Here is a 12,500-nt window from a genome sequence, read left to right on the forward strand (position 1 = left end):
ATCGTGGTGGGTGGTTCCACCTACTATTGGTCTGGTACCTCTGATGGTGACCATTCCCAAGGAGTTCCTGTAGCTGTGTCCAATAAGTTGGCTCCAATGATAATTGAGGTAACACCGGTCAACGAGCGTATTATGAGACTAAGGATTCGTCACTCCTTGGGTGTCGTTTCACTGGTCTCTGTATCTGCTCCAACTGAGGCGAGAGATCTCACCTTGTAGGACACATTCTGCGCCACGTTTGAGTCTGTGGTTGATCAGTGCCCCGGGCGAGATACTCTTCTCGTCTTGGGGGATTTCATTGCATCTACTGGATCTGATTGGGATGGTTATCAGAATTGCACGAATTTCCTTGACTTTGCAAGAAGTCGTTGACTTAGGGTGGCCGGTTCATGGTTTCATCTCCCACAGGCACATCAGTGGACTTGGTATTCTAACGCTGGTGGTTTGGCAAAAGAGATTGACCATGTGCTTGTTGATGGTCACTGGAGGATGATCCAGAACTGCAGGGTCTACCGGAGTGCTCAGTTCCTCAAAACCGACAACACTCTTGTAATAGCAACTCTGAAGTTGCACCTTAAATCCAGAGAATGGTACCATCCCAGCTTCGGCTGGATGTTGGCAATCTCAAGGAGGAGAGGGTAGCTGAGGAGTTTACAATCAGGCTGAGTGGAGATTTGGGAGGGTCTGGGTGCTTTGGGGAATCCTGAATAGTTGTGGAGTGCCTTCAAGACCACCATCCTTTATGTTGCCGGTGAATGTCTTAGAACTCACCGTCAGGTGAAGAAGAATTTTGTCTCTCAAGGGACACTGGATACCATTGACCATAGGGCCAGGTTTAATGGCAGTGCTGAGCTATTCCGGGAATTGAGGCGTAAAACTGTACGTGTGCTGAGGGCGGACAAGGAGGCTTTATGTGCGAGGAATCTGTGAAGGGGAGAGCATCACCTGTGGTCGGAGGATTCTCGTTCCGCTTCCAGAAGAATTTGTCCATTGCATTCCTCCAAGTTTGCTTCGCGGTGTACTGCAGCGAGAGCGAAGGTTGATGGGCTCTTGGCAGAGGAGTCCGAAGTGATGACCCGCTGGGCCGGTTATTTTGAGTTGCTGTACCAGGCTAACCCACCAGCTGTTGAGTTGCATGTCAGGAGTGTCACTATCCCTATTACTGACCTTGCGTAAACACAGGCTGCGGTGAAGCGGTTGAAATGAGATAAAGCCCCTGGGATCTGTGACATCCATTCTGAACTTCTCAAGGCTGGTGGAAATGCTGTACTCATGTGTTCTATTTGAAGTACAGGCATCATCCCAACTGACTGGAAGAAGGGCCTTGTTGTCCCTCTCTGGAAAGGGAAGGGTGATCGCAAGGACTGCAACAACGACCGAGGGTGACGCTGCTCTCAATTCCAGGCAAGACCTTTGCTCGGATAATTCTTGATAGGGTTCACCACCATCTGCTTGAGCACCAGTGCCAAAAGCATTCAGGCTTTCACCAAAGAGGTCAACGATTGACCGTGTCCTTGCTCTTCGGGTCCTCACCGAATGCAGACGAGAGTTTCATGGAGTGGAGTGGGGGGCTGCTCGCAGTCTATGTTGATCTCCACAGAACGTTCGTTCTAGTGAATCAGGATGCCCTCTGGAGGATTCTTGGTCTTCGTGGGGTGGCACAAAAACTGAGCAATCTAATGTCTGAAGTATACTCTGGTACTGAGAGTGCTGTGAGATGTGGTGATACCATCTCTGACTTATTTCCAGTTGTTACTGGAGTTCATCAAGGGTGTGTACAGTCCCCCACAGTTTTCATCGCTTGGACGGACTGGATTCTGGGCAGGATGTCAGAGAGATCAAACTGTGGTGCATCGTTTGGGAATGTCAAGATCTCTGATGTTGATTTCACAGATGATGCAGTCATATTTGCAGAGACTCGAGATATCCTTTTGGGGGCCCTCGAGGTGCTGAATGAGGAGTTGGAGGTGCTGAGATTACGGGTTTCCTGGGTCAAAACCAAGATCCAGGCTTTCAATGACATCTTGGATGCTGCTGTCCTGTCTGTGCCTGTTTGTGGTGAGGATGTTGAGGTCGTGGAGAGATTCACTTACCTTGGCAGTGATATTCATGTCTCTGCTGACTGTGAGTCAAAGGTCAATAGACGTCTGGGTCGGGCCTGGGGAGTCACGGATTCACTGGATAATGGGGTGTGGCGCTGCCGGTACCTGTGCAGGAGGATGAAAGTACAAGTCTTCAGGTCCTTGGTACTTCCATGTCTTGCTCTACAGATGTGAGACTTGGACTCTGACCAGGGATCTGAGAAGGAGACTTAACTCCTTCGGTACTAGGTCTCTTCGGAGAATCCTTGGCTATCGCTGGTCGGATTTTGCGTCCAACGAGCGGTTTCTGAGAGAGTTTCAGATGAGACGTGTTACCTGCATGGATACGTGACTCATTTTCCTGATGTGGATCCTGCTCACCAGATTCAGCGAGGGAGTCTCGTGAGTGGAGGAGGTCAACGGGCCGACCACGTGCCTCGTGGTTTGAGCAGGTTGATCGGCATCTCAAGGAGATTGGGATGGACCTGGCATCTGCCTGGGGGATGGCCAGACGGAGACCCCTGGATTACCGGCGGAAAGGGAACACAGCGACGCGCTGCTCCGGGGTATGCTCCCATACCTGACATGACCTGTCGTTGACCTGTGCTGGATCCCTGCCCACGTGGGCATTGGAAGCTGGAGGCAACGAGGCCTGTTTTTCGGCAGCCAAACGTGCATTTGGTTCAGATTTTGAAATCCCAATCCCTTTGGGCACATCAGAACAATGTAATCTAATAACTAATTAGTAATCACATTCACAAGCTCGTAGGGCACTCGGTCGAGTGGATACCACCGTCACGTAATGCCTGATCCACGACCACATTTCAGGCCCAATACGTTTTTTAAATATCATGTTATATATGTCGTTTTAGGCCCTTTCACTCAATGGTCAAGAATCACATTAAAAATTAAATAATTCTTGTAACCAGATCCGGATTCAGATCTTCTCCAAAATCGAATCAATCCGTCGTGGTCACGCGCACAATTTGTCCACAGAGTCTTGTCCGAATCCGTCCACAACCTTTTGAGATATCCTGCACACAAGACAACAAACAGACCGACAGACAGAGAGGGGTGAAAATATCGGTTTTCAGGTTTATAAAACAAACGGCTCAAACAATAAATGAAGTCCACGGGAGTCGTTTTGCTTCAGCCGAGTGTTGAGGCAAATGGCGTAAATCGAGACTCTGAGAACGTCATGAACGGCGAAAGGAGAAGAAGAAGAAGAATAAGTATGTGGAGAAGAAGAAGAAGAGCAACAAGATGTTAAGAAGAAGAAGATTAGGTATGCGGAGAAGAAGGAGAAGAATAAGTTAGAGGAGAAGAAGATTAAGTTTGTGGTGAAGAAGAAGAAGAATAAGAAGAATAAGTATGAGGAGAAGAAGAGGAAGGATAAGTATGAGGAGAAGAGGAAGAAGAAGAAACTTTTTTACTTTATTTATTTAATTCCGAATCAGCAAAATGTCTGCGAAGGATCGGCGGCTGGAGCTGGATGTTCCGTGAGTTTGTGGTTTTCTCGCATTTAATATCGGTTGATGAGTTAAATGTCCTTGTCGATGATAAACTCGAATGGGTGTGTTTGTGATTAGCTCGGATCTGTCCGGTTGATATGTTGTTGAATCGAGCTGCGCGCGTTTCTGAAGCCTTTGCAATCCTTTGAGGAAAATCAAAATCTTGTTCTTTATTCCCTCATTTATTTTATTTTTTTCGTTTGTGGTATTTTGCTCTGAAACATAAAACATTTTCCACGCGGATGAGGAACTCGCTTCCTCATGGATTGGGAATCTCACGATATAGCTCGCTTCCTCATGGATTGGGAATCTCACGATATAGCTCACTTCCTCATGGATTGGGAATCTCACGATATAACTCGCTTCCTCATGGATTGGGAATCTCACGATATAGCTCACTTCCTCATGGATTGGGAATCTCACGATATAGCTCACTTCCTCATGGATTGGGAATCTCACGATATAGCTCGCTTCCTCATGGATTGGGAATCTCACGATATAGCTCACTTCCTCATGGATTGGGAATCTCACTATATAACTCGCTTCCTCATGGATTGGGAATCTCACGATATAGCTCGCTTCCTCATGGATTGGGAATCTCACGATATAGCTCGCTTCCTCATGGATTGGGAATCTCACGATATAGCTCACTTCCTCATGGATTGGGAATCTTACTATATAACTCGCTTCCTCATGGATTGGGAATCTCACGATATAGCTCACTTCCTCATGGATTGGGAATCTCAATATACAGCTCACTTCATGGATTGGGAATCTCACTATACAGCTCTCTTCCTCATGGATCGGGAATCTCACCATACAGCTCACTTCCTCATGGATTGGGAATCTCAATATACAGCTCACTTCATGGATCGGGAATCTCACCATACAGCTCACTTCCTCATGGATTGGGAATCTCACTATACAGCTCACTTCCTCATGGATTGGGAATCCCACTATACAGCTCACTTCCTCATGGATTGGGAATCTCACTATACAGCTCACTTCCTCATGGATTGGGAATCTCACTATACAGCTCACTTCCTCATGGATTGGGAATCTCACTATACAGCTCACTTCCTCATGGATTGGGAATCTCACTATACAGCTCACTTCCTCATGGATTGGGAATCTCACTATACAGCTCACTTCCTCATGGATTGGGAATCTCACTATACAGCTCACTTCCTCATGGATTGGGAATCTCAATATACAGCTCACTTCCTCATGGATTGGGAATCTCAATATACAGCTCACTTCCTCGTGGATTGGGAATCTCACTATACAGCTCACTTCCTCGTGGATTGGGAATCTCAATATACAGCTCACTTCCTCATGGATTGGGAATCTCACTATGCAGCTCACTTCCTCATGTATTCGGAATCTCACTATACAGCTCACTTCCTCATGGATTGGGAATTTCACGATATAGCTCTCTTCCTCATGGATCGGGAATCTCACTACACAGCTCACTTCCTCATGGATCGGGAATCTCACTACACAGCTCACTTCCTCATGGATTGGGAATCTCTCTATATAGCTCACTTCCTCATGGATTGGGAATCTCACTATACAGCTCACTTCCTCATGGATTGGGAATCTCACTATTCAGCTATCTTCCTCATGTATTCGGAATCTCACTATACAGCTCACTTCCTCATGGATTGGGAATCTCACTATACAGCTCACTTCCTCATGGATTGGGAATCTCACTATACAGCTCGCTTCCTCATGGATTGGGAATCTCACTATACAGCTCGCTTCCTCATGGATTGAGAATCTCACTATACTGCTCGCTTCCTCATGGATTGGGAATCTCACGATATAGCTCGCTTCCTCATGGATTGGGAATCTCACTATATAACTCACTTCCTCATGGATTGGGAATCTCACTGTATAACTCACTTCCTCATGGATTGGGAATCTCACTACACAGCTCACTTCCTCATGGATTGGGAATCTCTCTATATAGCTCCCTTCCTCATGGATTGGGAATCTCACTATATAACTCACTTCCTCATGGATTGGGAATCTCACTATACAGCTCACTTCCTCATGGATTGGGAATCTCTCTATATAGCTCACTTCTTCATGGATTGGGAATCTCATTGCTTGCTATCCCCATTTCTTTGTGGAGTGGCAATGTTGTTGTTGTACCGCCACAGTAACATGATGTAAAAGTTCATGTGGACTACAGATGATGCCTTGTTTGTGGTTTTGTTTGTTAAATTCACAGCTTGATGGAATCGCCGTTTTGCCAAGCTCGCTTTCGCTTGCCATTGCTCCACTGTTGAAGCAGTGCCAATGTTACGTTTGCTTCTTACCGTACAAAACTGCTCTGCACACAGGGATGTACCTTGTATGCTGGTCCACGAATGCATGGCTGCCAACATGCCCCCATAAAAACAAACAAACAACAACTCAATGAAGAAACAGTCACCACCGTTGTGAATGGAAGCGTCTGTTCTTGATGCGGCACGCACAGTCCAAGTGGTACTTTGAGCTTTATTTGGAAGGCTTTTGTAACATTTTCCACAAACGGATGAGCCTGCGCTTGGAACATTTGGCTGTGGTGGTTGCATTCAAGTTGTTACCCTTTTTGTTATCGCTCGATGGTTAATCATTTCCACATAATACCCACAAATACAAACAGTGATCAGACAGAGGACACTATTGCCATCCAAGTGGTGTTTTATTTCCCTTTGCAAACAATATTCAGATGGGAAAACCTGATTTGGCCCTCCTTGAAGCATGATGTCCAAATGTAATTCCCTCTTCTGAAGCAGCAGTGATGCATTCCTAGATTTGTTGATATTTGGCAAAACAAATGAGACGTGCCTGCTTTCTGGTACACCTGGCACCACAAAGTTTTGACGAGCTCAAGCATGTGGCTAAAATAAAGTTTTATAACAAAATACAATGAGGGAAATATTCAAAACGGAAGGCACCACCAACTAATATAGCTCCTCAATAGACAAAGCTCAGATCCGGCGTATCGATCGAGTCCCTGATAAAGACCACTCCATGAAGTGGATAACTTGTTTGTTCTTCTCCAAAATCGTCGTGGGATCTTGAATGTGAAACAACACTCGAAAGCTCAGAGGAAAGTCTGCATACCTTTTGGCCTTCCTCCGAGACTCATGGAGGAGCTAAATCACGAAGGACAGCAGGTTTATGGACTACCAAGGAGGAAAGTAGAGGAGAGTAAAAGAAAAGATGAAGAGCAGAGCTTGGTTTGTATAGACGAGAAATAGAAACACAAGCCAGTAGGCGGAGATGGGTCGCCGAGCATGGAAACTATAAGATATAGAGCAAAATGGATGTCATATAGCGGATAGGGAATCACCTTAAAATTATGCATATCAAATCTCATCCAGTTCCATCTACTGTTAACTACTCGGTATCCATTTGAATGAAAAGTACTGAAAATTCGGTTTGAAATTGGAAATCCCCAAAGTTCGAGGGGGTGCTGTGGGTGAACAAAGATATAAATCGAAAATCCGGCTCGATTGTTTGTGCACAATGAATTCCAGACGATTAGTGTGAATTTTCATGACCATCCCACCATAACCCAAGGAGGAGTAGCACTTGGCGCGAAGGCACCTCCAGCTCTCGCATATTATCGATTTTTTTTTTTTTGCACTAATTGACCTTTGACCCCTGACCGAAGTGAAATCGGTCAATATGTCCTGAGGCAAAGTTGTAGTACTCATTGAGTACCATTAACCTGCAAAGTTTCATTCGCATCGATTCACTCACCTGGTCGCTCGGGGGCCTTCAATTTTCGCGCATACCCTAATTGTCGGGGGCGCTGCGGGTAAAGTATTCCATATATCACAAAAACTGGAATATATTTGATAGAGCATCACCTGTAGATCATTCGTGCCAAATTTCATAACCCTACATGGGATAATGGCTTTCGGAATTGATTTCGCGTGAACGGTACTGATTTTGAAGGTATTTCGGTTGTTGCTTGGGAACCAAAGCGTCGCTAGCAACCATCACAATTTCCAAAGCACTAGGTCATAAGATGTACCGACCACCCGAGTTTGGTCAAAATCCGCCCACGTTTACTACCAATTAAACTGATGACAGACGAACAAACATCCAAACAAACAGACAGAATTACTGACAATAAGGGTCACCTATTTCGGCGACCCAATAAATGTTTGCACAAATTTCAGAATTACAATTTCTGACAGGTACAGGCAACAGTGAAGTGAAAATACTAGAACAGCACTAGGTAGAGCACGCCTCCACCAGGCTGAACAGTTTACATTTTGTATCCCACTGATAGGCCAGCTGTGCATCCGGACCTCCAAAATCTAATCGGCTTGTCCTCGTCACACACCCAACCTGTCCACCAAATTTTGTCCGAATTTGTCCCTAACTTTTTAAGATATCGTGCACACACACACACACACACACACACACACACACACACACACACACACACACACACACACACACACACACACACACACACACACACACACACACACACACACACACACACACACACACACACACACACACACACACACACACACACGGAAACAGTGGTGGATACATAACCCCCGGTGGCGGAAGTAACAAGATAATTCCAGACTATTGTTACCCTCGCCGAATGATTCGGAGAGAGTGTTGCATTTGGGTCTGTTTGTCTGTCTGTCTCTCTGTCTGTTTGTTTGTTTGTTACTTGGCGAAATCTTCGATTTTGTCAAGTATGTTGGTCTGTTCCGTTTGTTGGTTTGTTTGTTTGTTTGTCCGCTCGTCTACAGCCCAAACGGCTGGACCAGTCGTTCTTAAATTTTTACACCTGATAGGCAATCCACCTGAGACGGTCCGCGTCCAAACCCGTCTTAATCGGACTAAATGTCACGACGTGACGTCACACAACATGAAAACACATTTTTGGACATAACTCGGTGACCGGAAGTCGTAGCGACTTCCTGTTGACGCCAAATTAATCTTCATTCAAATATTTAAATGATTACTAAATGCATCTTATTACAAATTATGCATAGTTTTCGCAAGCGTATGACGTCAAAGTTTTGCCTATTGATGTCATTTAAAAAAAAATATTTACGCTCGTGTGCAGCCAAAACTACTGAAGCAATCGTTCTCAAATTTTAACACGTGATAGCCAATCTTGCTGAAATAGTCTGGGATCAAATCACGTCATAATCGCACTTAACGTCACGACGTTACGTCAAAAAAAGGTGAAAACAAGCTTTCGAACATAACTCGGTAACCGGAAGTCATAGCGACTTCCTGTTGATGCCAAAACAAACTTCAATGGAATATCTAAATGTTTTAAAATGCATGTTAGTACAAATTATGCACAGTTTTCGCAAGCGTATGACGTCAAAGTTTTTAGCTATTGGCGTGATTTAAAAAAAAATTCTATTCGTTCTACAGGTCACGATTCTTAACTGATTTGGATGAAATTTTAACAGCTGATAGAAATCCACAGTGCAAAAAGATATGTGACTTTTGGTGATGTTCAAGATCAGGATCTGGATTCTGCATCACTTTATATTATCGCCCATTATAAACCAATGGAGAATTTTGTGAATTACACATTGCTATTTCTCAAACAGTTTTGCACTTATTATATTGAAACTTATACTGTATATTTATGCATGTAATATTAACATGTGTACAAAGTTTGTCAGGGTCAGGGTCACCCAAAACATGAAAAACACACATATTAAATACATATTTTTGTTTTATAACATATTTCAAACCTGATAACGGGATCGTAAAGCTGGTTGAAAAGCAATGTTCCTAGGTATTTTCAAATATTTTCTACGATCAGAATGAAGGCAAGAAGCACCGATGATAAGTTGTTGAATGTCACATGGTGGCTTTAAATGAGTTGTGAAAATTTTCAATCTGCTGCCGTGACCATGACAACACGCGCCTGATAATTGTTATTTGTGACGTCGCGTCATTTTATTAATGTACGAACAAATAAGCACCACACATTACAGCTTGGACCACCACACGGAAAGGTCAACTAATTCGCCAAGTGTCGTGCTAAGCACGATTTTTAATTTGTTTGTCTGTGTCTGTCTGTCTGTCTGTCTGTCTGTTTGTTTGTTTGTCCACGCAGAAATTTCATGTTTTTCTCCGCAACCGCTTGTCGGATTCTGACGAAATTTTCATGGTGCGACTATGTAGAATGGAGTAATGATAATTATGAGGTCATAGGTCACGTGGTATGGCAGCCATATTGGAAAAACTGAAAAACTTTGAACCTCTGTATCTCTGAAACTGCACCAAGGAAAAAAAAAATGAAATTTGGCATGTCGCAAGTACTCCTCAGGGGGAATGAGTGTGATTTTTTTTTTGATGACGTCATAATTGCATATGCAGAACTTCACATCCGATCAGCATGAAAATTTTTGAGGGGCATCTTGGGATATAGTGGTCCACAGAAAAAAAAATTCATGATTTCATCAGTCATGTGATTTGGCAGCCATATTGTTTTTTTCTATATAAAAACTTCAAAAATATTTTTCTCTGAAGTGGCTGAACAGAAAGAGGTGAAACTTTACAAGTGTGACCACCTGTCCATGAGAAGCAAAAGGATCACACATATGATGTCATTGGTCACATGGTTTGGCAGCCATATTGGATTTACCCTAAAACCCATAAAAAATACACTCAAAAGAAGTCTGATTGTCTGGTGTGGGTTTACAATCTCTGATTGCCCTTTTTCTTGTTATCTTCATTACACTTTGAGTAGGATCGCTCGGAGTACAAACGCCCCGCATCCGCTGGCGAGGAACCGGAACCGGATGCTGTACCAAGACGTACAAAAATGTTAACTTGTGCTTGCAAGTTTGTCCATTGGTGTTCCACAAGTCAACCAGTGGCCTTTCCAGTCTGAACTCGATTCTTTCTGGTGTTTTGCAGCCCCCAGAATTGCGATATACTTGTAGTCTTCTGCCGACTATCGCTGCAGTGATGAAACGGACAAATCTGGGATTGGATGGAAATTGATACTGCATGATCTTGGAACACGGTATGTGTGGATTTTGGATGGTATTCTGATGTTCTCACTCTAATTTTGCACAATGAGACCTCAATGGTATAAGTTTTTTTTCCGTACACTGCTGATGCTATCAGGACTGATGTAATATTCACGGAAACAAATGCTAACGGTCTGCCTGTTGTGTTTACTAATTGCCGTTCTTTGGCCGCAGTTCCTTGGGCAAGGTGGGCCATGGATGGATGATGAGGGGTATATTTAAGGATTGTGGCTGCTGCAAATGTCGGTGCCGTGGGTTGCGTATCTGCGTTCTGGCAGCCCTCGCATTTGTGCTTTTGCTCGTCATTGCATACTGGGACAAGGTCGGTGCTGTCCAGCTCGCTCTACATCCGTCCAGCTCGCTCTTCGACTTCAAAAGCTCTCCTGATACATCATCACGGTGTTCCCCTGAAAGTTGGTCAGATGACTGTGTGCTCAACGTAAAGGAAGATGGTGGCATAAACAATGAAAATGTGAGAGACATGATAAACGAATTGTTTGGAGAAGATGATTCATTGTTTGGCAAAATTAACAAAGATAATGATGACTCTTCTGTTGAAAAAGCGACCGGCCATGAATCTTCGAAGAATGACGTCGGCTTTGAGGATGGTGACCTGGCTTTGCCTGGAGGAAATCCATCGGACGCTAAATCCAGTAATTTTCCAGCAAAAATGGAACTGGTTGAGGGCAGCGGTGAATTTGATTATGGAGACTACCGGCATAATAAACATTGGGATGTTTCGAATGCCAATAGGAGTGTTCATCAAATTGCTGAAGTACCTTCCGATGTTCTTCACAGGGAAGTTGATGTGGCTGATGACGATTGGAAAGGAAACGATGTTGTTGGAAGAAAGGGCAAGCTTGAGCCTGCCGTTCGATCACCAAAGGTTTCCTTGCATCACAAGCTCGCAAAGCTCGCCGCGTACCAGACGAGAGCCTCCACTGATCCGGCGGATGTAAATGAGCAGATCGAGCTGTTGGATCCAGATGGCAGGAGTCGGAATGATGTGGAGATGGCACAAGAGCAGGCGAGGAGGCGAGAAAGAATCTGGAATGTTTGTGGCTCTTCCAGCCACGACTTTGTCGGCAAGAAGCGCGTTCTGGAGGAGATTAAGTGGCATGAGTTGGACCATCTAATCGTGGATGATAACCATGGCATCATCTACTGTTATGTTCCCAAGGTGAGGTGTCAAGTAGACAAAGGTGTCGATGACTTTTGATAAACATTTGGAGATGTATTATTATACCCCACCCCACCCCCCCCTCAATTTTACTTCTCTGCCATCTCATTACCTCCACATCCGAAGGTAAAGGAGGTTGTGTTTTCACCTCTTTCTCTCTGTTTGTTTGTCTGTTTGTTGTCTGTCTGTCTGTTTGTGTACAGGATATCTCAAAAAGTTGTGGACAGGTTGGGTGTGTGACGAGGACGAATTGATTTAATATTGGTGAAGATCCGGATCCGGATCTGGATACAAGGATTATTTAATATTTAAAGTGATTCTTCACCATTGAGAGATAGGACCAAAAACGATATAGTTCTGTATAGCATGATATTTCAAAAATGTATTGGGCCCAATATGTTCTCGTGGATCAGGCATTACATGGTGGAGGTATGCGCTCTACTGAGTGCCCTTGTAGTTGGTAGTGTTATTTGGAAAACCACAGATGTTAGTAGTTCTCGTATTAAAACACAAGACATTTGTTGAATCCAGCACTGTGATTACGTGTGGTGTGCATGTAGGAATGGTAGTATGGTGAAAGCACAAAAGTGTAGGGTACAATATTTTTTTTGATTGGCCTTTTTGTGCCTAAATAGCATGTGGCTCATCCTGTTGCATTGTTCCCTGGGGTGCTGCGACACCAATACAG

At 44.3% G+C, this 12,500-nt stretch overlaps 1 protein-coding gene across 2 annotated transcripts in view; it reads left to right on the forward strand.

Annotated features, from left to right (window-relative positions):
• The first annotated feature begins 3,380 nt into the window (after positions 1-3,380).
• CHST12 (carbohydrate sulfotransferase 12) overlaps positions 3,381-12,500 on the forward strand; it is a 24,530-nt gene continuing 15,410 nt past the window's right edge. The window contains exons 1-3 of one of the 2 annotated variants that reach the window (XM_085863032.1): positions 3,381-3,580; positions 10,517-10,625; positions 10,807-11,812. In XM_085863032.1, coding sequence (XP_085719158.1) covers positions 10,835-11,812 — 978 coding nt within the window. In that variant the 5' untranslated portion in view covers positions 3,381-3,580; positions 10,517-10,625; positions 10,807-10,834. The remainder of the gene's footprint in view (positions 3,581-10,516; positions 10,626-10,806; positions 11,813-12,500) is intronic. The other variant, XM_085863031.1, reaches the window with a different exon arrangement.

Source organism: Eptatretus burgeri, chromosome 17, assembly GCF_056783735.1.
Source record: "Eptatretus burgeri isolate ZD-2024b chromosome 17, Ebu_testis_v1, whole genome shotgun sequence".
Classification (NCBI taxonomy): domain Eukaryota; kingdom Metazoa; phylum Chordata; class Myxini; order Myxiniformes; family Myxinidae; genus Eptatretus; species Eptatretus burgeri.